This window comes from Brachyistius frenatus, unplaced genomic scaffold, assembly GCF_029030835.1.
Source record: "Brachyistius frenatus isolate BFR_SWC_R1_liver_20210118 unplaced genomic scaffold, ASM2903083v1 Contig_77, whole genome shotgun sequence".
Lineage (NCBI taxonomy): Eukaryota > Metazoa > Chordata > Actinopteri > Embiotocidae > Brachyistius > Brachyistius frenatus.
This window is the reverse complement of record NW_027210676.1, coordinates 542743-569156: the sequence shown is the minus strand read 5'-3', so window position 1 is coordinate 569156 and position 26414 is coordinate 542743. Positions and strand designations below refer to the sequence as shown.

The following is a 26414-nucleotide window of genomic DNA, read 5'->3' as shown; positions in this document are numbered from 1 at the left end:
GGCGTATATTTGAGTATTAGTTTTTTTTTTTTTTCTAGGGACTAAATTGATGGTGTTGTGAAATCTAAACAGGACCTCGGTGCTTAGATTTTAACATTTCTTTGTCACGTAAAGCACAGGCCAATTTCAGCTTTTGATATTTGTTTTCCTCATCATGTATAAGACCTGGACCATATGTACCACTTTAGATAAACTAAAAGTAAGAGGGGAATGAAAACAGGCATTATAAGAGACAAGGTGAAGCAGATTTTCAAATTAGGGATGATCAGAGATAAACTACCGTACGTTTGACATACCTTGCCCATTTGAGTCAGTGAGGAAGTTGTTTTTTTGATCTTTTGACACATGATTACATTGGACCTTTCTGCTTTGATCTCAGCGTGTATTTTTTTTTCCTTCTTTCTCTTGATGTGGGATTATTATAATTTATACATAAGGGATTTTGTTTTTTCTTTGGCCTCAGCAAACTAGAGTAAACATGGTATACATAGTAGATTAACTTTGTATTCATTTACAAATGCTCATTAGCAAGCCCTAAGGTAATTAATCAGAGGCCATGGTATATAAGTAGACAGACACCGTTCAAATAATGTATTCCTTTCTACTCTTACCGAGTGTGAGAAAAAGTGTCTGATCAATTTCTCCCTTAGATGTAGCTCTTTGAAGACATGCAGTGTCTTATGAGAGTACCACCACAGTATTTATTCTAACTGAGGGCTGCAGACCTTGCACAAGCTGTACAAACATTGCACGGCATCATCTTAATAGCCTACAATTCCCCTTAAATACAGTATACGAACTCTATAACCTTAATTAAACCCATACAGGTAATATGTTCTCTTTATTGCCGGACTGCAGCTTCAGTTTGGTTCAGACTTTGCAGTTTACTGTTGATGGTCACAGGAAATGGCCCGAGTAATTTGTGTGCATTTTGCGCACATTATTTATGATTTTATGTTTTCAGGCACCTAGGGCATAAAACATGGAAACATTAAAAACATGGAAAAATCACCTCTTTCTTTTGTGTATATGAATTTAAGGAGGATTGCGCAAATAAAAGGAGGACTATGGGGGGCAGTTTTGGAAGGAATATTGGTTCAAATTTGTTGAAAGAGAAAGGTAAATGATAATTGCAGTATTGCAGCAACAACAGATCAATTGTAAGTCCACTCTAAAAAGGTCAGCAGGGGAGCAACAGTAAACAAAATTTAGCTGCTCTGAGAGAGTGCAGTGTAAATAAAAACAATATCTGGCTGAATGTTCACTGACAGTTAAAGGCTACAGTATAAGCTAACAATAATCATAATAATAATCAACAAAATCAGGCTAATTAAATGAATGTCCCGAAAGGTGCAGTACAATTTTAGAATAGACTTACAGTTTCATTATAGTCTCAGTAAAACACATTAGCGTCTGTTCATATTAGATTCTAGCAAGTATTTTGTAATTTCATAATTCATAAGGGAAATATTATTATTACACTTTTAAAGTCGACATTTCTGTGATCTGTTGATCAGAGATTAGAAGCATGTCTGTGTTTCTCCTGGTGTAAAATATAAGAAGATTCACGCATTGTGAGGCTACATCCATATATTAACATAAACAAATTTCAATGACTTTCTTTTTTTTTTTAAACATAATTTTTATCATTTATCTTTATTTATAAAGAGAAACGCAGGGGTTGTGTTTTTCAGCAGCTCAGTTTCTCTCTGAGGCAATTCCGAGATTGTGCACTTTGTAATGTAAACTGAACGTTATCCATAGGCAACAGATATATTATGGCTATTACTGATGTATGTTCATAAGATAAATTTTGATGTCACAATAGTATATCCCTTGAGCGACCATAAAAAGCTTCCAGTGAAGAAGGGTTTATTTTTAAAACTACAGGAAAGGCTTTCTGCAGATTAATTCCAGTGTATGGTTCCCATTGTGGGAGAAACAAATTGGGCTTTACGGAATTAGTGTGTTTGCTGCATAAATCTCAAATCTATTCCTGAAACATACGATTGTGTCTAATGTGATTGGATTCTTCTGCGCTGTCTCTTCAAGAAAAAGGAAGCAAACCTTCCCAAATGGATTACTGTGGAGCTCGAAGTACAGTAAGGGTGGCGTGGTGTTTTCTTCATTGACCCAGGTGTGTTGTCTAAATACAATATGGATGCGCAGGGCTGCCTGTGTACTCCTGTGCTGGGATACTATTTGCTCAAGGTCATTTGGGATCATAGCGTGCCATTAATAATTCCTGAAAGCATCCAACATCTCCATCTGTTCTGATACATCCATCGCTCCACTTCAAAGACAAAGGCAGCATCTGCAGGTTAGCATTAGACCTGCCTCCGGGCTCAGATGTTGGAGGTGGGATTCTTTGTTGGGAGAACATAACTCTGGACATCAGGTCATGCTGCTCATATACTAGCCAATTAATACATGTTTGCTCACACGGCCTGTACTTATCAACACAATAAGTATTATAAGATGCATGTACAGTACAGTATGCATTACATTGTATTAGGACTATGGTGTGTGCTTTACAGCTTTCATGGCTGAATCTGGTGGACACGTGTGGTGCAATATTTCCACACATACCCTGAAAGGCTATTGGCCTCTCTACAGGGATGCAATTACCACCCTCCATCAGGTTTAGCCAGTCAGCTTGACAAGGTGTTACTGCAGAAATGATCAAAGCCGATTTTAAATGAAGCATTTAATTGCATGTATTGTGTGTGTTTGTGTGGCTCACCAAACAACAGATTTACCTGTGCGCCCGGCATTTAGTGCAGTGAAATCTAAACGGGTCTCAATGACAGGCCCACTTCAGAAACGTGGGAGTCCTGTGGGGAGTAAATGGATGTTTGGCAGTGGCATGTGCTGCCCGGGCCTGGTGGGCACAGTGGGCGAAGAGGCAAGTGCCTGGCTGAGTGAAAGATGACAGTGTGCAAGGAGAGTGTGTGCACACAGCTGAGGCTGTGACAGAAAACAGTAAGACTTCGGCTCCCGCTGCTCCATCTCAACCTGCCAATGATAGATCTGCGAGTCCAGCTCTTACGATGGACTCGGAACAGCTACTCCACTCACTTTTCCCTCAGATGGAGATAATCATGAAGATATGTTTGGAAAAGAGGAATGCTTGTAAGATGTGTTTTATAATTTACTGTAGATATAGAGATACACTGAGACTGCTTACAGTTATTACTGCTTCACCCCTCACATGTGGTTTGCTGATAAAGCACCTGTGCCCATGAGTAACTCCACCGTCTTTCAGCCTTGAGCTCTTGAACTGTACTGTAGGGCTGACCAGTGAGTCCACTCAAATCAACATCAGCTCCAAACTGCTTAGCCTGGCTAATTTGAATTTCACATCTCTGCTGACTCATAACCCTGTCAGGACCTTTCTTCTTTATCATGTCTATGCCTCCGGTGGATTCTCATCACAAGCAATAGAAATTAATTATTCAGATTAGAAACTGAGCCACAATTACTATGATTTTTGTCAAAGATTTACTTTTGGCTTAATGTTGATATCTGATTGGGATCATACTGCAGAGCCTAGATTGCCTTTGAAAGCAGTATTTATTCACGACATTGCAGCATAAGTTAATGGCTGTGTCAGAACAAGCAGAGAAGATAGGAGGAAATGATTCTGGCTGATGACACACTCTCAGAGTAGTCAGGTAAGAGCGAATGTGGCACTGTGCCGGCCGCTGTACTGGACAGCGGCTCAGATCAACATGATAAAGAGGGACTGATTGAGCTCCATACATCCACAGGAAGCTGAGCGTTGGGGTTCAAGGTTATCTGGACAAATCAGACTCCTGTTTCCATTCATCCCCTCCTCAACCACCAGCCAGCCCTTCCCTGGGCAAACCAGCAAATTAGCAATTCTGATGTCTGCAAGCAGGTCTAGCAAGGGAATGCCTGTGAATCCTAATGCCATGATTAAACTTTCATATCCGTCCGGGGGAAGTGCTGCATATACAAAATAAGCAATCTCTTTTTTATTTTTCAGCACTTTAAGTAAGGCTGTCGAGATGGGCAAACATAAACCCTTCAATGGGGTTAAATAGACTGGGCCACAGGGGTTGATCCTTCACTCAAATCACTCTCAAGTCTTTGTCTTTCCTCAGTGATTATAATCTCTATTGATATATTAAACATAAGAAACTGTATCTAAAATGGCACAGGAGTCATCTGCATTGCAATCATTACTGTATCTGTGCATCTGTAAACAGGCCGAATGCCCAGACCTGAACATTATAAATGTGTTTGGTGGGAATTAACATATTAAATGGTCATGTTTAGAGAAATTGAATACCTGGCCATGCTGAGTAAAGGAGTGAATGTGAGGGACAGGGAGCCTCAGTCCAAACAGCTAGCCAGGCCTGGATGTGGCCATTATGTAAGATGGTCTTATCAGACTCTACCTCCTGCTGAGCCACAACCTAGCTTCCCTCTGCTCCCCCTTCCTGGTGCTCCCAAAACATGGGCCTTCATTAGCAGGGCTAAATATCCCCGTTCTCTGCAATCTCTATCATTTCTTGCCTTGAGGCAATCCGATAATTACCTGTTCTCATTCCCCCTCCTTCTGGCCAGCAGAGAAGTGTTCTGACTTGCATTAGTTTGCATGAAATATTATCAGAATATTGCACATTTCTCCATCCTGCAGCCTCTGACACGGGAAATATGGAGTCACAGGCGCTGTGATTGACAGGTGTCCGTCTTTCATGTTCCTCTGAGAATAGCTGCTTTGTTCCGGAGTTACAGCAAGAATTTTGATGGAAGGAGGAATAGCGTAATGTGTATAAAGGCTTTGTTGCTTTGTTTAACCTCTGTCTGCCATTATTTCCTGTGTTACATTGCTCTTTGTTACCTACAGTGTAGGAGTAAAGGAACTCAGGTTTAATTTAAACTCATCAGTGAGTTTCCCCCCCCTGAAAAACTATCAGCGTTATAATAGAGTAGCATCTCTCTTTTGGGGAATTTGCAGGGTTTTGGGAAAGAGACAGATGAGTGCAGAGCATATGATGCCTGGAAGGAGAAGGCATCTTGACTGGTCATGGTCAGGATTGTGGTGAAAGAGGCCAGGAATTCCATTCAGCTGCACATATTCTGTTTCATATTTTCATATAAGCAATAAGTCCAGTGGTTCTGGATCAGGGCATAGATAAGCTTTACCACTAAAGGCAAGTCAGCTAAGCTCTCAGCCATGCAGTTAGTAGAAATCATGGATGATAGTTTTAATAAGCAGAACTTGTCTGATCTTGATATGATGCAGTTCATCCTTGTTTGTCTGCTACAGAGTGGCACATTTTCCTCCTTATATTATCGCTGTCTTTAGAAGGTAATGTCATGCGTGGTTTTTGCCAAACTCCATCTCTGTTTTATGGCAGCAAAGCCACAAACATGACAAGATTGATTGTAGCCAATTTAAAAAATGTCTTTAAATGTCATTCATGAATGCATATTGAAATTTAAAAGGAACTTGTGTTAAGCAGAGGATCCGTCTGATACTGAGTTGTTGTTGATGCATGAGCTTAAGCCCATTCAGTGTCTCCCCTCGCCTTGCTGTGGGAAGCAGTGATGATTTTGGACTTTGTGACGGTCACTTTAATCTCAAATGAAGGCTCGTCCCTGGCTCTGCTCAGCCCTCTGATAGCAGAGCAGTCATAAACAGGCCTGTCAGGGGGATTGCAGCGCTAGCAGTGCAAATGGCAAAGAAAACCCCAGGGACCAAGCCATGCTTGCATTATGGTCTAATTCAGATATACTGTAGCTCGGAAAAGACAGACTTTCATATAAGAAAAATTCCCCTACTCTGCCTTACTAGCGTACTGTGTGACTAAATCACAGTATATCTCTGGGTTCACTTTTCCCTTTTCCTTTTAAAAATAAACATTACCCACATTAGTCCAAATATGTGAGTTACATTCCTATGCTGTCAGGTGGTCAACATACCCTTCACTATACTCTGAGTGGAAACTGAAATACCATCCGGATTATTCCAGCTGCAAATAAACACTCAGCCTTTAAGATTGCGTCACAAATTGAACATAACACTTTTGTTTCTAAATGAAGTCGTGCCATATTATAGCATATGCTTCTTTTAGTTTTACAACATTACCATACAAATGAAGACAATTTCATGTTTAACATCTAGTGCAAGATGTAAATGTGTGCTCAAATGATTCTGTGAAACTGATTACTGGTAGCTGTGTGCTCTGACACATCCTGTGCTCATACAGCATGTGCGACAGCTGGTTAGTAATTAGAATAATCTTCTCCCTGGTAGTGATTTAGCTTTCATGACTGCAGCTTACCTCAAATTGAAAATAAATTTTTAGATAAATGCCTTTGCTGTTCCAACAAATTATATCGCTGTAATTCAAAGGAGCCAAGTTGTTTATTTTGGTAGTAAAAGAGCAATCAGAGAAAACAAACAAAGCGCTTTATGAGTGCTGTCAGATTAATAATGATGCTACCCAGCGGTGATGATACAAACGATTATTTTTCAGCACACTCTACCCCACATCATCATGGTAATTATAGATACTATATCATTATTATATCAAGTATTCATAACAGATTATCAAGATAATTGAAGCTTGCTCCAGGATTGCCAAATTCACTGTTGCTGCCATTAAACTGAGAATTTCTGTGCAAGAGAGAGAGAGAGAGACACGCACATTTCGTTATCCACATCAAACTAGTTCTGAAACTGCGTGGTGTGTTTATGTTCACTCTGTATTTTTCTTAAGTGTGCAGGAAAATGTACGTCGGTACACACAAGAATACACTAACAGTTGACAGTGTTAAGACGAGGCTATACATGTGATACATTGTTTTTCTTGCAGCTTCTGTTCTGGTGTAACGGGGCAAATCCCGTGGTGATGAGGCGTAGAATCTGTCATGGAGAAGGCATAAGCCTTTCATATGCATAGTAGAGATAAGAGGCAGCCATTTTATCAGGCGAGCTGTCGCTCCAACATGCTCGCGTGTTATGTGTCCCTGGGAGCGCCTCCAGAAACATGTCCTTTTAATGACACGGCCCGTGCTCGCCAAGAGGACGCCCAGTTTGTTCTGAGCACTAACCTGACAATTATGCCAATTACACAAGGCAGCAATGTTGACAAACACACCAGGAGAATTGCTGCAGTTGATTGGTAGCTGTGTTTTGAAGTCCCCTGCTGTGACCTCTTCTGTAATTTAACTAGCATGGCGGAGAATTGCAATGGGTTTTCTAGAAAATTCCTCAAGCCTTGCGTTCGTTTGTATTGGCGTGATATTTGTGCCAAACAAACAGGCAGAGAAATAAATCTAGTGTATCAAGAAGGTAGGGAGGGAGAAATCATTTTTCCTGCCATTCACCACTGTATGCGGTTTGTTTCGATTCATAGAGAGTGTTACGTTTCCTGGTGGGGCAGCACAACATAACATGGAGAGAGTTGTTGTGGTGGATCGTATTGCTTCTGAGGATTAGATCCAAAATACTGACCCAGCACCATTAGCTGCTACTTATGTAACCCTTAAAAAGCGCTGCTTTTGGCCCCTGAGTACGAAGCTCAGCCTCCTATGAAGTGAGGCAGGACACACAGCCAATATGGGAGCATTTTCATAGTACAGTTGCTGCTCGCTTGCTACATGACGTGTGAGCACACTTGGTTAGAATACATAAAAGCTTTTTCAGCAGCTTTTTTGAGCAAGAACAGCATTGTACTGCATCAGCCTGTTTGCAAAAAAAAAAAATCTGTTTTGATAAGCATGAATCTCTTGCAGGAAAAAAGATGATCCCCCTTTTATTTTAGAGCACATTAACTTATTGATCTCTTTCAAGCACAGCACATGATCTTTTTACTTTTCTGTTAAAATAATGAGGTCCTATATGATTAGCATTAGGTTGTCATTTCACGTCGAATTAAGTGAATCTTAAATAAAGAAATTTAAAAAAAAAAAATAGCAAACCAATGAAAAATCTTTAGACCAGACATTTTGAAAAATTCCAGTGTACTACAACATTTGTTGTGAATTTACAGTTTTTCCGCTACACTGTGGCACATTTTAGTTGTGATACAACACTTTACACGGACATTTAAAAGCAAGAACAACTTCAGCTTACAGTTTAACGCTGAGGTCACAGACTATTTTATAACAGTTCACTTGAGCTCTAGTCTGGTCATGTAAGCACAAGGCTGAGAGCAGCTGAGGTTATACCATGAGTGTGGTTCGGATCTTGAGTTACCTTAAAGCTAAAGGCAGACCTGGTCAATATGAAGTGTCACTACACACTGAGAGCATACCATACGTTTTCGTAAGAGCCAAATGATACAATGACACAGAAAAGCAGGCAGACCAGTGCTGACATAGAAAAGTGAAGTGAGCAGAGCGCAATCCTCTCATGTTCCCCTCACTTTTCTTACATAACATGCCGTTAAGCAGGAGTTAGCAAACATTTGAGGTCAGCTGGTTATTGGGACAGTGGAATTATTTACAGTAGAAAAATGAAATAACTGTATGAGGCAAACAATGGTTTCCTCCCTGCTGTTTGTTGAGTTAATAAAAATAAACATTTTAGGTGTTTGGCTGATTTAGTTAATATTCCATACAAAGCTCAAGATAGCGGGTTTATTGAACATAAAGTCCATAAAGCTGACTGACATAACTTGTTCTATTCATGTTTTTGTGCCACTGCCTATATCCAATTCTTTGTCATGTTCTTTGGATCTTTCCGTGTCTCGAGGACATCATGTTTTCCTGTTACATTATCATGTTAGTGCAGTCTAACCAGTGCTGCTTGTTAGAAATGTCTAATGTGCCTCAACACTGAAAGTGCTGTGATTTACACCCATGTTTGATGAGGCTGGGAAATCCATTAGTGTCCATCCAAGTTAAATCAGCCAAACCACTGATACGAGCGTGCAGTCCACTGCCACTTCATTGATTAAGAACAGTTTCCAATGGCCTTTTGTAACAGGCCCTTTGCATTACTTCAGCAATGTTGCTGTGCTCCTGTTCGTGGCAAAAAGAACTGCTGTAGGTACAGGTACAGTTTTCTTTTGTCAAAGAGAAATTCCCAAATGAAATAAAAGCTTAGGCAAAGATTAAGCACCACATTTTTTTTATTTTTTACCCAGTGACTCACCTTCCTAAATGGAGACTGAATAATGCAGGAACAGTTGTAGAGGATAGGTGATGTTTCTGATTTTTACATGACGTTACTGTAGTAGGTTGCACAAAAGGATATAATTATTCAGGAAAGTCATAAAAAGGCTTCATATTGTCCAATTAATAAACGCAAAAAACAACCTTCACTCCCTGAACTTTCTGAGATGTTTTCAAGGCATCACAATTATTGACAACGCATGTGAAAGCCAAATTTAGATTGCTGTTGCAAGTCTCCATCTTAATTCAGTCAACTCTCTTTAACCCCCCTCCTTTAGTTTTGATAAAAGAAAAAGTAACGTCAATCAGGTGAACTAATGGGAATGTGCATTTTGTAATTCCCTCAAAGGGAATGGTAAATTGAAAAGAGTTTGCAACCTTTTAACACACTCACACACACCAGCGCTGACAGTCAAGCTCCATTATCTGACAGCTGGAGAGGTTAAAAATAACTGTGCTTGCAGCAAATTAGACGTATCATTTGGCTTCTAAGTGAGAGATGAATCTTTGTGTAGATGCTCCTGCCATGCCGTGACACAGGGGCAATATATCAGGCTGTGTTTGCCTGTCTTTCTCATAAACTCCAAATGGAATTGTAAACAGATGAAGCAATTTTACACCAAATGTATTCTCTCTGACTCAGTCTCATGCTACAGTGAGAAGCCCAGCGACCATAGAGATATACATTAATGCCCCATGCACTCTCAAGCCAAAGTATATAAATCACAATTTGGCCGCCTGCAGGGTTATTGCTATCGCTCAAAGCCAATCCTCAAGGTGTTTTATGTGTTACTTTTTTTATCTGATGATACAGCTGATGTTATTGCACATATATGTACTTTTGAAGATGCCACTGCCTGTTATTTTTTTTGCTCACAGATAAAGGCAGATTTACACGTTCTGCACAATAAGTTAACATACGACACACAAACACACACGGAAGAGCGATATGAATTTCAATTCTGCTCGTCACAGTCAAGTTTTCCGTGTCATTCAATAGCCCTTTGCCCACTTATGCATGCATTTTATGTCAGGTGTCACAAGGTGAGGTGTCAGTTCCCATTTAGGATGGCAAAAGAAGTGTAACTGTGGGATCCTTGTTACAGTAAGGTAAGTAAAGAGATTTCCATGGGAGGCTTAGGTGACAGCCGAGGTGTATCGTTTCCTCTAAATACCTAACAACATCATCGTTAATTCATAGCTATTTACTCACTTACAAGAGTAAGTGCAGGAGGGATGATCTTTGTGTCATGTTGTCTCAAGGTAATCTCTTGTATTTTCCTGCTTAAAACCGATGCTCTAAATTTGTCACTGACTGCATATAACCGCAATTCAAGTTTTAAATCTGCATATCTACTGGGCACAGAGAGTGGCCCTGACTCGGTCTGCTTGACATGATTTATCTCATCCTGCTTAACTGACATGTATTGATGTGATACAAGAATAAATACAGTAGATTGATGGAATTAAAGCCCACCCTATTGTTCCCATGCTGTGCATTGCTGACACATGAGACTCGTGTCTCTCATTAAAGAGAGTAAATGCTTCAGGCATCCTTCCTTGCAAAAGCATCAAGTTTTTGTTGTTGTGTGTGTGTGTGTGTGTGTGTGTGTGTGTGTGTGTGTGTGTGTGTGTGTGTGTGTGTGTGTGTGTGTGTGTGTGTGTGTGTGTGTGTGTGTGCGCGCGCGCGCACGCACGCACGCAAAGCTATCTCAGTTATTTTCACTCTCTATAATCTCTCCCTCCTTGCACAATGGATTTAGCCTAGCCTTGAATGGGCAAGAGTACAAATTGCAGCTGACTCTAAACAGCCGAGTGTTCACCCCGTTTACAGAGTCCTGGACATGTGATTACAGTAAACTACAGGTAATTATTGTATGTGAAATGGACAAGATCACAACACCATGCCCCCGTGCTCCCTGCTCCATCACTGATGCATCTTTGTGTCACACCCCTGGGCTATCCCCGTTGCTTCCTATGTGATGCATCTAAGCCACTAAATAAATCTAATCTTAACTATGCAAAGAGAGAGAGCGAGAGAGAGAGCTTTCTCCACTTTACGTGCACGGCAGGCACTTGGCTGTGCATCTGAATTTTAGGGAGCTAGTGTTAACTCTATATTTGGATTCAACTGGAGTGGATTAAGGATTCTTTACTGCAAACCCACGGGATTCTCAGAGACATAAAAGAGGAGACTGTTTGCATCCATGCTATACAAATAATTGCAGGTTTCAAATAGAGTGTAATTTCAAGCACCAGCTATATGGGAGAGTGTGGGCTTTGATGTACAAATCCACAATTCATGGGGGATTAGCACCCCAAAGGTTAGCAGTTGCTAATTACAGGAGATTGGTTATACATATCTAACAAGGCAAGAAGACAGCCTTAATAAATGTGAGGATTCATCAGGAACAAGGATAAGCGGCTGTGATAAGCGGACATGTATTTGAATCACCATGGATTGATACCCTGTAATGCCCTTCTTCATACAGTGAAAGGAAAGAAGCACTGTCTTCTCTGTTGTCTTTACAAATAGCGTACCTTGTGCGATATGAGATTTTCAAGAGGTATTTGTGAATGCAGATTTGTGCAATCATATAAATTAACCTCTCAGATATCCTTCCTGTGTCTCTTACTGCAGCAGTTTCTTTTTTACCGTATTTTGCTTGCAGCATTCAGCGCTGTATTACCATAATCCTTGGTTCCCTTCCACAAACCACCACTGGCTAAATGAATCTATTATTTTTGCCTGGAGCTAAAAAGATGCAACAAAATGCAATGCATTGAAGGAAATGAAACTTGTGATAAGCCACACATTTTCTCTATAATAGCCTGTCTACAACATACTTTTTACCCAGAGTTGGATGTATCACTTCACTTGACCTTTAATAATCTGAATGTTGTAAGCCTAAAATGTGGTATCAAACCCAAACACTGAAAAAAAAAAAACATAATTCAATTCTTCACAGCATTTAGTCAGGGTCTGGCTCACTGGTCCTGTGTGGTATTGATTCCCCTGACTGACGATAGCAGACCTGGCCAGTGTGGCCTTCTGTTTTCATATGGCCCTCAATTAAACATGTCCAGGCCAAGGCAGGCACTTGCTCTGCCGCGGGAAATGCTTTTTCATCTCCTAATGAATGTGCCTGAGGGGGTCCCACAGGGGGCTCCACTTCACCCCTCATTAGGTGGGGTGCTGCCTCTGCCTTCATGTTGAGGAGCAACCTCCTGGAGAGGGGCCTCCCACTTCATCTGAACATCCCACGCTCTCCTGCCCCTGTACCAGTGGACTGCACTGCCCCGCCTCTCTTTTCTTTTTCACTCGCTATTTCTCCCCGTCTCCACTACTTCCCCCTCATCACAAAGCAGCTCATCATATAGTCGCAGACCTGGGATGACAGGAATGAGAGGATGGTCCGTGCTCCTAATGTCATTTTAATGGCCCTTTTTGGTCTGTTGTGGTCGTGATTTATTTCTGCAAGATCCTCCTGGATGTCAACTTGACTGCTTTTTTCCTAAAAGTCGAAAATGCCATTGTGTTAGAACTCATAATGAGGTTTTAGAAACTTATCAAAGCTGCACCACAATCTCCTCTTTCTTCCTACCATGATGCCTTCATTATGGCTTCAGACACACATGGTCATTATGTCAGGCGCTAAGGGCCAGACATGCTGTGTAGTGGCCTTGATTAGCAACAAGAAGCAAGAAGTGAAGAGCTGAAGAACTGTGGAGGACCCTACATCCTGCTCTGGCTCAGAAGCTCTCTCCTAGTGCAGCGCCGCATTCCCTCTCACACGTAGAAAGTATTGACAGCCTCCTGTCGTTAATGAAGCAACAAAGCACAGACGATTCCTGGCTGTTTTAGGTGGCAGGAAGGTAAGAGGGATATAGTGTCTGTCAGCTGACTTCTTGAGCCTTTGCATGGCAGCATAACAGGCTGAAGAGCTGATTGTTATTCCAGGGCTTTTGGGATGTGTTTATGCAATCATTAATCTTGGCACTTGTTTATTTGCCTGGGATTAGAGCACTACAGCGTATTCACCAGCAGTCAGGGAAGCTGGTTCACCAAAAGCTAGCAGAGAGCGCTCAGGCCGTCCCTTGTAAGCAAAGTGTGCAAGGAGGAAAGCACGCTTTGCGCATGGCTGCTTAATCCTGCCATGTTAAACAAAACCAGGCCAGTGTTTGTAGGACTATGAAAACAGCAGTGCAGGGGGAATGTGCCTCACACGCTGTAAGCAGTCTGTGAACTCTGTGTGGCAGTAGATACTCCTTGTGCACCCCTGTCGTCTAGGAATGCCTTTCATACGGTCTGCTACAACTGGAGGAAAGGAGGATGACAGTGGAGTTGCTCAGCAGCTCCTCCACGGTGAAAGCAGATATTATTGTAGATTTTTTTTTTTTTTAACTCCGTGTAAATTTGTAAAAAAAAAAAAAAAAAAATTTTTTCCAAATATAAGCTTTTTAGAAACGAATGTAAATTAGCTACTTTTAAGATCAGTGACAGTGTAATTTTGAGAAAATCTAGTGGTTTTTCAAAAAAAAGACCTGTTAGATGGAGTGTAATTTTTTTAACATATCTAAAAATGTTTTAACTAGTGTATAGTAAATATATCTACATAATACAGTACATGATATATATATATATATATATATATGTGATATATATTATATATATGATATGACATATATATCATGATATATATTATATATAATATATATATATATTTATATATATATGTATATATGTATATATATATATATATTGCTGCAAGCCCATCAAATACTGTATAACTTGATGCCCACTTCCGCACATAATTACTAATAAAGAGACATACCAGTGCACTGACACTTAATCAAACCATTCAGATTCATTGCCTTAGTTCACTGATCATGGCCGTGATACTAGCAAGAGCAAAATGGAATAAACAGATTGATTTTTCAATTGCCTCGCCAATTTTCTCACAAGTAAATATTTTACATGGTCGGGATTTCAGTGTAATCATTTTGCACATCTAGTAGCACTGGGGATACATCATGAATGATGGAAGCATTTACAGTCACTTATTAAGCCACTAATACACAAATGTATTGTATATGGATTGGATAATGGCTCCATCTCACTTCAGTTTTCTCTCTGCTCCTGGAAAAGAGGGCCGCAAAATCTTTGAAGGCCAAATAACAGCGCTGTGTGTGTGTGTGCGTAGATGCACATAAAACGGGAGAAAACAAACGTGGTCCAAAAAACAAGTGCAGGACAGAGCCCAGTGAAGCAGGCACTTTGAGAAAGCTCTTCTTCAGGGGCCCCATGACACCGGTGATCTGTAGAAAGGTTGGGTGCCTCTAGTTTCAGCTCTATCAAGCTCTGGATCTTTGAGCAGCAGGATTCAGTATCCCAGCTAATGTAACAAGGCTCATTTGTCTCAATCACACGTCCCTGGAAGTATCGGCTGGCCATTGATGTCATTCATCTTCCCTGTCCTTGCCTGCTCTTTTTCAGCTGATGAAAACCCAAGACCTTCAAGTAGAATGGCAAAGGCAGCGCTCATCAGTCCTGCTGTAAAAACTGTTGAGTAACGCAGGTGCTCTGTGGAGCATTCATTGTTAAAACGAATAGACGAGAATAACTTTCCAAATTTAAAAGGTAGACAGACTTGCACATGTTTTGGCAACTGACTTTTAAATTTTGAGATTCACTTTGACAATTCTTTAGCACATTGTCAGAAGACAGTGAGAGCACGTACTTTTATCTTGGTTCTTCTAAGAGGAGTGTTTTTTGTTCACCGGTGGAGTTGGTACACAGCGCCAGCAGCTGACAAGTTTGGCAGTCTAGTCAGAACAAATCTTCCTAAGATTGTTTTTATTTTTTTTAAATTTGATCTCATTCACAAAAACCACACCACATAAAAACATCTCCACAAACCTTTTATTTAGTTTTGGATGATGGGGTAGAAATGTTGCCGGTACCTATATTGTTATATTACCTACAGTTTAATTTCCCTTACCCAGTAACTCCAGCATGTCACAGTAATGTAAGAAAATTAGACATTTTCTAAAGAATAGACTCCTCCTTGGATTCTCCTTATTTTATTATTTGTAGAGATATTGCATTATGACACTGCTGTGTTCCTGCCCAGAGCTTGCTTCAGCTGATGTCAGCTCCAATGGAAATACCGACTCGCCATAACTGGAGGCTTGTGCTGAGCTTCCCTCTTCCATGGAGCAAATCAAGATCATGATTACTATCTGGCTCGTGCAGCCAGTCTGCGTTGTCTGGAAACATGTTTTCCTAAGGAGACCGCAGAGGGACAATTACTGTCAGCTGAACTATTCAGCCTGCTCTGCATGTGTGTTCTGGCTGCTTTCCTTTGACCCACTGACCCTGAGCAGCAGCATGAGATGGGACATCCAGCCTCCCTCCTCTTTCCCCCCGTTACACCCTCATTTCTCTTCCCAATATTCACCATGAGTGAAGCAGCCAAATGTACACATACAATGCTGTTACTCTGTCACCCCACTGGTAAAAAAGAACATGCAAAAAGTTGTTTGGATGTAAATTTCTTTTGTGTTAAACAGTAGAAAAATCGTATTCAAAAACCCACAGCAGAATCCTGGTTGTCTTACAGAAATGCATACTAATACAGCAATTATAGGAGAAAGGAAGTTGTACTGTGTGGCAGTCGCAAATTCCCTGGTGCAATGGAACAAGGGTCTTTGTTGTTACGTAAAGGTTTCTGCATGTAATTGCAGGCGATGTTTTGAAGGATTCATTATATATATATATATATATATATTCCTGTTTTTTTTTTTGTTTTTTTTTTTAAAGGAGCCTGCTTGGCTGCCATGCCTGCAGGGAGATGTGGGGCTGAGAGGTGCTTAACTAAGGCACTGTACCACAATTGAGCCTTTAACCATTGCAAGCGTAGTTCAAGTGGTCAGACTACAGACTCAGAAACATCACATGGTCTTCAGGAAATCTTAGAATTCAACCGGCAGCTCCCGCGCCAGTCAATCAGTCGGCCCTGTGTGATTTCAGCCTCAGTGATTTTGAGTTTTGGTGCATCCCAATGCGTTGCTGCACAATGTATGAGTAAAGCAGCGCACAATCAGCTCTGACTCACAATGTTGAAATGCATTATAATAGAGCATGGGTTTGATTTGATTTTATGAAAAGCCCAAGCGAAGTGATCTAAACAGTTAGACAAAGCATGTAAATATCTGCAACACAAATTTTTTTTATTCAGTTCTCATGGCTCTCTGTGACTAACTAGGCGGGTAGAGTGCTGTCTACTGATTGTATTTTGCCATCAGAGTAAACAGTGTGAGCATTTCTCCCAGGCACACATGCCCCCCCCCCCCCCCCCTCACGTGCACACACAGAAGGGGCGTGCCCTCCGGTCCTCAGCACCCATGCCACAACTTCACTTGTCACTGTAGTCGCACACAAGAAGGTGATAGGTGGGGGAAGATGGATCGGGGGAGGTAAAGAGTGATGGGGAGAGAGATTTGAGCTCAGGTGTGGCAGACAAGGGAGGGGAGAGGGGAGCCGCACACATGCTACCCATCATGGTGCTCGTCTGCTCAGTAAACCCAGGCTTTTGTTGTTTCCCCTAGAGTGCAGGAAAGCAGACTCCCAGTCAGGAAGCTCGTCAATCTTTGCCACAACAACACATAAATTAGTGCCCAAATTACTGTTACGCTGGTGGAGAAAGAGACATGGAGAGAGATGTCTTGTGCTGCGGTTTGGGAATACATCTTCCCTTCTCCTGCTCCCCCTCATAGAGGGTGTCAGAATGCACTTCAATAAAACAGTCAAGTAAATACAGGGAGAGACATGAAGAGAGAAGCACTGCTGTGTTGTACAGGCATCTGGAGTTGGGCAGTGTTGAAATATTAATAGGCCTCACACACAAACAAACACAGAGATGTACGCATGAGTTCATCCAAAAAGCAGCCCAGGGCAATGGTCCAGACCTGAGCTTTAGCGAAGTCACTGCACTGCTATGAAGGAATAATAGGGAAAGGCTTAAAGAGCCCATTTTTCGAAACGGAAATATCTCTTCAAATGTAGTTGGTCTCCCCCCCCCCCCCCCCCCCCCCCCCCCCCCCCCCCCCCCCCCCCCCCCCCCCCCCCCCCCCCCCCCCCCCCCCCCCCCCCCCCCCCCCCCCCCCCCCCCCCCCCCCCCCCCGAGTGAAGGGGGATCACAGCTTAGGCAGCTAAATGATTGGGGGGAATTAGCAAGACTCAGCATAGAGACATCAAAATGTGTCAATTATGCCTTTCCTCACTCTAATCCCTTTGGTCAGAATATTTTTGATGACTTCAGAATATCTATAGGTTGAAAGGAAGCTGTTTAGAGGGTTGATATAGAGTTTAGGTCTGCAGGTGAATTTCTACACCGCAGTGTGTGCTTTCATTGCGCTACAAACCAGCAAATGCCATGAGAGCGGCTCTATGGTAATACACCAACAGCCTCCGATCCCTAAACAAATAACACATTTATACTATTCAGCCTGTGTTCCGTGCCATGACTGTCCTTTGCCGCTGACATTCAAATAACCTTTCTTCTGCTGCATAAATGGGAATAAAAAAGTATTGTGTTGTGCGACTTCACATGTCAGCAGATGAAAAAAGGCAGAATTCTGATTCCATCTCTTGTTAGGCTGTCGTCTCTCTACAGCTCGATCTGACTGTTACGGGTATCCCTTTAGAGAAGACTCTATCAACCGACAGCTGATCTCCTTTGCCAAATGGGAAGTTCATGTAGAAAAATACAGAGGTGCACATAATGATGGGTGAACATTGCTTAGTGTGCATTTACCAGACAGTTCAGTGCCTCTGGTGTTTGTGTGTTGACCATGTGTAAATGCTCCGGAAGAAAAGGAGCTTTGTGAAACTTTCCTGCAAGCGGACGTGATCTTTTAAAAGCTTTTGTTTCGTTTTGTTGCAAATTATTTTAGAAGCAGAAAATTTTAACACAGTTTGTGTGATGGGGGAAGGATTGCTAATCTGCTCATAATGCTGTGCCCTGTCCAGTTCCTTACATAATCTCTGACATGAGCCCACTGGCTTGCATCACTCTGTCATTGACAGCTGTCAACACAACATGGCTGACACACACACACATATATATACACACACTCACTCACACACCAATGCACACAGAGAAGCCAATGTGTTTTTTCCTCCATCTACTTTACATGCTTTCTTTCAGAAGGATGTGCATTGCAAATTAGGCAATGGGGAAAAAAATCTACTCTGCGTATACACAACAGTATAAAAGCCTTGGTTTCAGACCTCATTTATTGTGCACATCTATCATGAATCATCAGGCCATGTGAAACTGATTTAATGGTCCAATCGAGTAATGGGTTAAGCTCTCAGCATTATGACGGTGGCCTGGGCATGGGTCTGTAATGTAAGGGATAATCTTAATCCTTCAACGTTATGTCAGTAGTCCAAGGGTTCAGTGGGAACGGCCAGGAGATTTTGACTAGTGATTTTCCATGTTTGCACAAGCCTGTAGGATTTTCAGTTTCATTATATTTTGTGTTTTATCTCTATGCGACATTGAACAATAGAAAAAAGAATTACCTGAACCTGTTTATTTTTTTGTCTGACAAGAATACAGTCCACTATACAATCAGTGGGTCATCTCAGAAGCCGTTTTTTTTTTTTTTTTTATCAACAGCTTTATCGTGACTTTTAGTATATCAGCATTTTTATATAAATCCTATTTTTTCAGTATATTTCTAAGCTTCATATTTTAATTATGTCTTGTGAATTATTCTTTATATCTATTTAAATGAAGCTATATCGTATTTCTACTGCATCGAGGGAACATATTTTGTCTGGCAGTGTCTGCCTACGCAATGCTTATGATAAAATGAACTATGACAGGGCCTCTGTAAGCTGTTAGTGTGCAATTGGCAAATTGTTCTGGGTATTTACATTCGACTGAGGTTCCTGGTCTTTGATAATGTAATGTAGTGGCTGAGCAGTGGGTTGATCTCAAGGCTTTGGAGAAGACAGTGAAGGGCATTGGGTGAACATGCAGAGGTCTCACTGCCCTATTGTACATGTGCTCTGAGTGACACATCATCCCCTCAAAGGGCCCGCTAGTGTTGTGAATCAGTGTCCTTGAACTGCTCAGCCACAGACAGACAAAGAACAAGCTTTAACATTCTGTTTGACTGTCTTCTCTCTCTGCCATGCCCGTTATCCAAGACACCCACACCAGGCTGCAATGCTACATACAGGAAATCAGTCCTGAGCTGCTGTCCAACCCTTATGGTCGTATCCGTGGCGTGATTGTGCTGCGGTGTGATTCAAACATAATCTCGGCGTCTCAGCAGGTGTCTTTGAAGTGGCCTGCGTGCAGAGGCCATCTCACAGTGCTATGAGGAGCGGCAGGCTGCTGGGATGGGCTTTAGCCTGGCTGCCTGTCTAACTGTGCCTGGCTTTGATGTCGTAAACAGAGCAGGCAGGGCTGGCTGGCAGGGAAGCGGGCAGGCAAGCGGGCAGGCAAGCGGGCAGGCAGGGAGGCAGAGGCAGGCAGGCAGGCAGGCAGGCAGGCAGGCAGGCAGGCAGGCAGGCAGGCAGGCAGGCAGGCGCGGTGAATGGGAACAGTGGCACTGCACTGGTCAAGCTCAAGCGAGCCAGCAGCTGCCTGTTTCACACCAAGAGGCAGTTAACATCGCAGCTCATGTCAATAGATATTGACTGCCAGATTGGGAGTGCTTATAAATGTAGGCCTTTTTGTTTGATTGAGTCGTCTGTGTGAATTCAGTTTAAATCATCCTCAGTGTCTGAACTGTAGCTTCGGGGCCCCATGACCAGTCACTCAAAGGGACAAATATTGACTGATGGTTTAGGTGACTCCAATGCGTATTTGATCTCCGTGGTGTCATTGCTTAGTATTTATTTTCCTTGACCTGCGTCTTTAGGAAACGGCTCATCCTTGTGTGGAAATAACTATATGTTCAGAGTGATGTATTCTCTCATACAAGACATTATAGAGGCTGCCTCAGCTGGTCCAGAGACAAACCCTTTTTACTGTTGAGTGCACTGAACATCCAGGGGCTTGTGCAGCGGTGGAGTGAGAGAGTGTTAGCTGGTGAGACTGTGTGCACTCAGGGCCTTCCTGCTGCAGATAGGGGCTTTGTGAGGCATGCTTGTGTGAATGTATGCCCTGCCCAGCCTGGCACCCTTGTGTCTATACTCCCACTGCTTTCACCTGATGTGGCACAGCCTCTGTCAGGCCTGAGCGAGCGCCCAGCCAGCTCCGCTTCTTCGGGAGAGATGAAGGCATCTCACAGCTATGCTGTGGGGGTGGGGGGAAGCTAGCAGCAGCCTAAGCCTGAAGCTATCAGAGGCTGGAGCTCAGAGCCAAAAGCCTGTGGGCTGGATAGGGTGGGTGGAAGCTTGGCTTAACTTGGCAAACAACCATAGCCACAGCCCTGCACTGCCACCCAATGGCTGGGGCCTAACACTACAACCTTTAGTTCACCATAACCACAGCTAGTCATAATTACAGCACGCTTCAGTTGTTGTGAGTGCATGTCAGAACAAATTATGTAAGTAATGAGGCTGAAAATGCTAAAGGAGTCGAAACACACTGCACTGCTAATGCTCACGCGGAGAGAACACAAAAACAAACAATAGAGTGCACTCATACAGAGATAGACCTAAATGAAATAACAAGCAACTGTGCACAGTAAGGAAAAGATTAATTATAAATTAACCCTCTCAGTTAGGTTGTCAAAGCCCGCCTCCTGCCTGGATTTCACTCTAATCCGGGCCGATGAGGTGCAGTGCCCTCTATTGTATGTGAGAATCACAAATTGCAGGAGGTGTTGTCTGGAGGGGAATTAATTGTGCTTGTTCCACCTCTCCCTTTTGTTCATTTTACTAAAATGTAGGCTAATTCCAAGTAAACATGGCTGGTCTTGTTGACTCCAGCAGCGTGTGGAGAGCAGACAGAGACTCCTGAATGAATAGAGTGTGGCTCCCGGGTTAGTGGATTAGAGACTAAGTGTTAAGGGCCTCTCCCAAGCATGCCTCAGGGACAAGGACATTATCCACATGACACATTACAGGCTCCTAGGCAGCTGATTAAAATGGGCAGGGATCTCTGGATTGAACCCCCAACAAAAGTACTTTTGATGTGATCAAACTAGTTTAAAGAGGTTGGTTGTTAAGGTGTACAAAGGATATTCAAGGCTTCTTGTCTTTGGAAGAGACCTGAGGCATTATAGTAGACAGTTAGGCCTGGTTAGAGGGGAGAGGCTGATGTAACACTGTGACATTCTGAATGTACCACCCTTCTTTTATTTATTTGAATTTTTATTGTATCCTATTAAGGCAAATCATAATATTCTTTCCCAAATTGGTATCGAGTGGTGTTGCAACATCTCCTCGTGCTCTGATTGGTTGGGCGCCTGGTTGGTTGGAGAAAACCATTACATCGTGAGAAAATATCCCGCGGTGATCTTTCCTCGATTTAGATCAGATAGCAGCATTTGTCTGGTGCTGCAGTGCACTGTTGGGATGGCGGGACTGAGATGTTAGAGATGTGGAGGAGGGCTATGAGATAGAGATCTCTGGAGGGGGCGGAGGGGGGTGGAGGTGGAGAGGGATGTAGCATCAGTGGCTGCAGTGATAAAGCTGAGAGTAGTGGGACGGGCAGGGAGTTCTGTGTCTCTGATGTCTGTGTGTTCTGTCTGCTCTGTTGTGTTGCCCTGTGGTCTGCTCCTGAAGAGAAGGCCAACGATGGATGAGGCCTGTCCTCTCGCTGCTTTTGTCCTCTATGGCGGGTGAATCTCAGACCTGTCAACAGCACAAACACCACAGCCAAACTGCAACTGAAACCCTTTTTCTATAGTGTATACACAGAGGTACACACACAGCCCCTGCCGTTGCTCCATCCAGCACAGCTAGCATGTTATGATTCTTTGTGGCCGCAGTGGATTTACTCCTGGGGTTATTATGGTTTTGAAATTTAAGAGGCTTCGTGAAGTCAAGTTTTCCAACAGGGAATACATCTCCTCATGTGGCTAAATGAGTCTTTGTCATTGCATAAGGCCAGTATTAGTACTACTGTATTATATTAGGGTTCGTGGGTAGCTGGGATTTTTCTTATGCAAGTTGTGTTTAGGATGCAAATTAACACCATGTTTACATTGGCTGCTTGTGAGGACTTAAAATGGCCTCCTTCCCTTATTGCGCACACACACACACACACACACACACACACACACACACACACACACACACACACACACACACACACACACACACACACACACACACAACTCTGTAAATATCCAGCTAATGCTCTGTGGAAGTGAGAATTCAAAAGCCACTGGATGAGATGTTTTTAGAAGCACAGTCCTCTTTCATGTACCAACATGGATCCATGGTGAGGGTGTTGTACGGTGACTTGTCACAGCAAAATGTTGATTTTTTTATTTTATTTCTTTCATTTCCTTTTCTTCTCTGCAGCTCAAATCGAAATAATTCCCTGCAAGATCTGTGGAGACAAATCATCAGGCATCCATTACGGCGTGATAACATGTGAAGGCTGTAAGGTAAGCTTCAAGAGACTGAACCTGTTCGTTTCAGGGGTGTGTGTGTGTGTGTGTGTGTGTGTGTGTGTGTGTGTGTGTGTGTGTGTGTGTGTGTGTGTGTGTGTGTGTGTGTGTGTGTGTGTGTGTGTGTGTGTGTGTGTGAAGGACAGAGGAGCTGAGAGGGGAAAGATGGGGGAAAATTGTGACAGTAAAGAAAGTTGCTTGCTAGGAAAAACATTTGAAAATGTTGCTGAAGTTTTTACGATGATTTGGAGAGGGACTGCAAAGTGTAAACACACAGAGCATGATCATTAAAGTGGTCAAGCACCACAGAGGACATCACAGAAAAACCACAATTAGTAGGACAAAGTCATTCCTCTGCCTTACTCTGCCTTTCCCTCCCAGGGACATGTCTTTTTGCTGTTTTTTGGTTCTGCTGCAGCCTGCTCTTCTTGAAATAAAATGATCAAAAGGAGAGTGCTTTGAATTATAGCAGATTGTTGGCTGTTTGCTACACAGTGTTGCTTCTATTGAAGCCACCTTTTGTACTGTTTCAAATGCACCAGCCATTCAAAGTGAGGGGAATTTTGTGCTTAGAGTGTATTCTTGTCCCAATGCTTGTCACCAAGCACATCATTAGCATTCCTCAGCCAGCCTGCACCTTTGCTGTTTGCTCCTGTGTGTCTATGTGTGTGTGAGTGTGTGTGTGAGTGTGTGTCTATGTCTATGTGTGTGTGAGTGTGTGTGAGAAAGAGAGAGAGAGAGAGAGAGAGAGAGAGAGAGAGAGAGAGAGAGAGAGACAGAGGGACAGAGAGGTTCCTTTTAGCTGTTCTTCCTAGCGCTCCTCTTCCTCAACACAGGAGCTGGAAGGGACAAAACACTAAAGAATAAACTGCTGAAATCTATCTTTAATGATTGCTAATTAGTCCAGGCAGAGAGGCCCTTTAATGAAATGTGCGAGTACAAAAGTTTGGACCATAAATCATAGCATTATTAAAGAGCGCTGCTTGTCACTGGCAGTTTTAGACTGTTTCCATAATGGCTTCCATTATAAAGCAACTTGGCAGCTGTCAGCTGTTTTCTTGTAATTAAACAGCCAATGAGCAGCTAATTAAGACATATGTGTATGGAGCAGTAGAGTGGGGCATGTTAATGATGTGCTGGAATCAATTCATTAAGTCAAAGGATGAGGAATCCAGTCGGTGTGCATTCGCAATCCTTTAGCTCTGCACATGCCAGTGCTGCGTTAATCAACACTAATAACCCCACCATAGAAAAATACCATCCACTGTTATCATCTCTACCCAAACACACCACACTCATGCTGCACACACTGGTGAAATACAACGCTCCTCAAATGCCAGATATTACAGCAGAGCAGCCAGTAAAATACCGTCACAGCGGCATTATTATAGATCAGTTTGGCAGCAGTAAAATAAAAAAATATCACCACTAGAAACCCAGTAAATCACTATCAGCCCGTAATACATTTTGTCAACACTAAAACACAATGAAGTCATAAATTGATCCCTTAGTCCCAGAGCATGTTTCCACCCACTAAGGTTCATCCAGTAACCTGAGGTGTTTCCATGTCACCCCCTTCCTGTGCAGGGCTTCTTCAGGAGGAGTCAGCAGAGCAATGCAGCCTACTCCTGCCCCCGTCAGAAGAACTGCTTGATCGACCGCACCAGTCGCAACCGCTGCCAGCACTGCCGGCTGCAGAAGTGCCTGGCAGTGGGCATGTCACGAGATGGTAAGTGCTTTATGGAAGAGGTAAAACAGGTGGGTGGATGCAGCAGGGTGGCATGGTGAGGAGTGAGAGGGTGATGAGCCTAAGATCAGGTCCGTGTGTGGGCAAACAGCTGATCTGCTGAAGTGTCTTTGGATCCAGGCTTCAGGGATGCTGTTGTGGACATTTGTCATCCTGTGAAGGTGGGGAAGAGAGGGAAGAATTTCTTGATTGTAATAAAAATATGAAATTATTATTCTCAAGTAATTATGTTACCAGATCCAAACTCACGGTGTGTATTAGGGTCTGGCTACGCTCCATTGGGAATCGTTTCCAATCTTTGGATCTTATTGGGCGGAGACCTCAAGTTTATTTTTAATCTATTGAAGTAGCCTTTAACCAATCGTCATTGATCACCAGATGGGCAGAAACTTTACAACCACTACAACTGCATTAAGAAAAAAAAAAAAAGTGCTCGACTTCAACGTCATGGCACTTAGCCACGACAATGGTTGCTGATTGGTCCACCATTCAGAGTGGCTGAACAAACATTAAGGCGAACACAGTTTCCAGACTGTTATCACAGCAAAGAAAACTGAAACTGAGAGCAATAATGTGTTTTTATTTAGGACAATTTTTTTTTATTACAAATTACAATGCAGGAATGTGGTTTTTTTTTACGCATTTTACTCAATTCAGCAGCAGCTAATTTACATTACCTACTCAATTTATTGTTATCTCTAATTGTATACTCTTGGTCGAGTGACAAAGGAAACATACAGAAAGATAATGACATGGTGAGATAATGCCATTATTTTCAAAGGTGCACAATAGACATTTCCCAAGAAATTCTTGCTGTGAACATATGTGAAGATGTCAGTCCATGTTCATTGTCTGCTAGTAGTAGGTGAGTGCTTTGTCTGTGGGCCCAATTTGCTGCTGTGATAGAAACTAGGTTTGTTGAAACAGGAGGTTGTTAGAGGTTGTCATTAGTGCTGCTGCAGCTGAGATGCAGTAATGGGAGCACACAGGTGGGGACGTGTGCAGGAGGGTTCCTGTTGTGCCAGGCTGGTCCAGACTAGGCTGGGTTGAGGAAACTTTATCAGAACAGAGTACAGCTCTGATATTTCTCAGTAAAACAAACAGAGGAGCAAAAACCTGAACATACTACACAAGCACAGAGACTGGCACATCTTCATGCACACATGCATGCATATTTATGAATATGAATGAGCACAGAAGTACATTAGCACTGTGTGTGTGTGTGTGTGGCTAGGCAGTACTCATTCTCACATGCACACAAAGACACACACACACACACACACACACACACACACACACACACACACACACACACACACACACACACACACACACACACACACACACACACACACACACACACACTTAGGACAGACGAAGGTGACTCTTACCTTCACTGAACACACCAGAGCCCATCTGCCCGCACTCTCCTCTGTGTCGCTTCACTCACTTTCCACTGTGCATAGACAAACGCACGCACTCACACACACATACACACACATTGTGACCGGCTGACTTACTGCCAGGCCCCCAGAACGCCGGCCAAGCAGTCTCATTCTCAGCGCCACTGTTTAGTCTGGAAACGTTGAAACAGGAGGCAGTAACAGAGCCTGTCTCATGTTTGGCTGATAAACTCTTTGTTACCTCCCACTTTTGCCTCTGAACTTATGAAGCTGTTCATTTCTGTAATAATTACTGATCCCTCCTGAAATATGGAGATTTACTCCACTGTTATAGGTGTTATCTGTGTAAAGAGTCCAGTGGAGGAGTATGCCAATGGAAGCTATCTCTTGGTCTGAAGGGAACTTTAACAAAGATTATGGTGTGTTAATGTGTCAGAGGAAAGCACAAATTGACAGACGTCATCTAAATGTGATGCACAATTATCAGACAATGGGAAATTAGTGTGACTAAAAGTGTT

At 42.6% G+C, this 26414-nt stretch overlaps 1 protein-coding gene across 2 annotated transcripts in view; it reads left to right on the top strand.

Annotated features, from left to right (window-relative positions):
• roraa (RAR-related orphan receptor A, paralog a) overlaps positions 1-26414 on the top strand; it is a 172380-nt gene that overhangs the window by 139430 nt on the left and 6536 nt on the right. For both annotated transcript variants that reach the window (XM_069708658.1, XM_069708659.1), the window contains 2 exons: positions 22658-22743; positions 24334-24475. In XM_069708658.1, coding sequence (XP_069564759.1) covers positions 22658-22743; positions 24334-24475 — 228 coding nt within the window. The remainder of the gene's footprint in view (positions 1-22657; positions 22744-24333; positions 24476-26414) is intronic.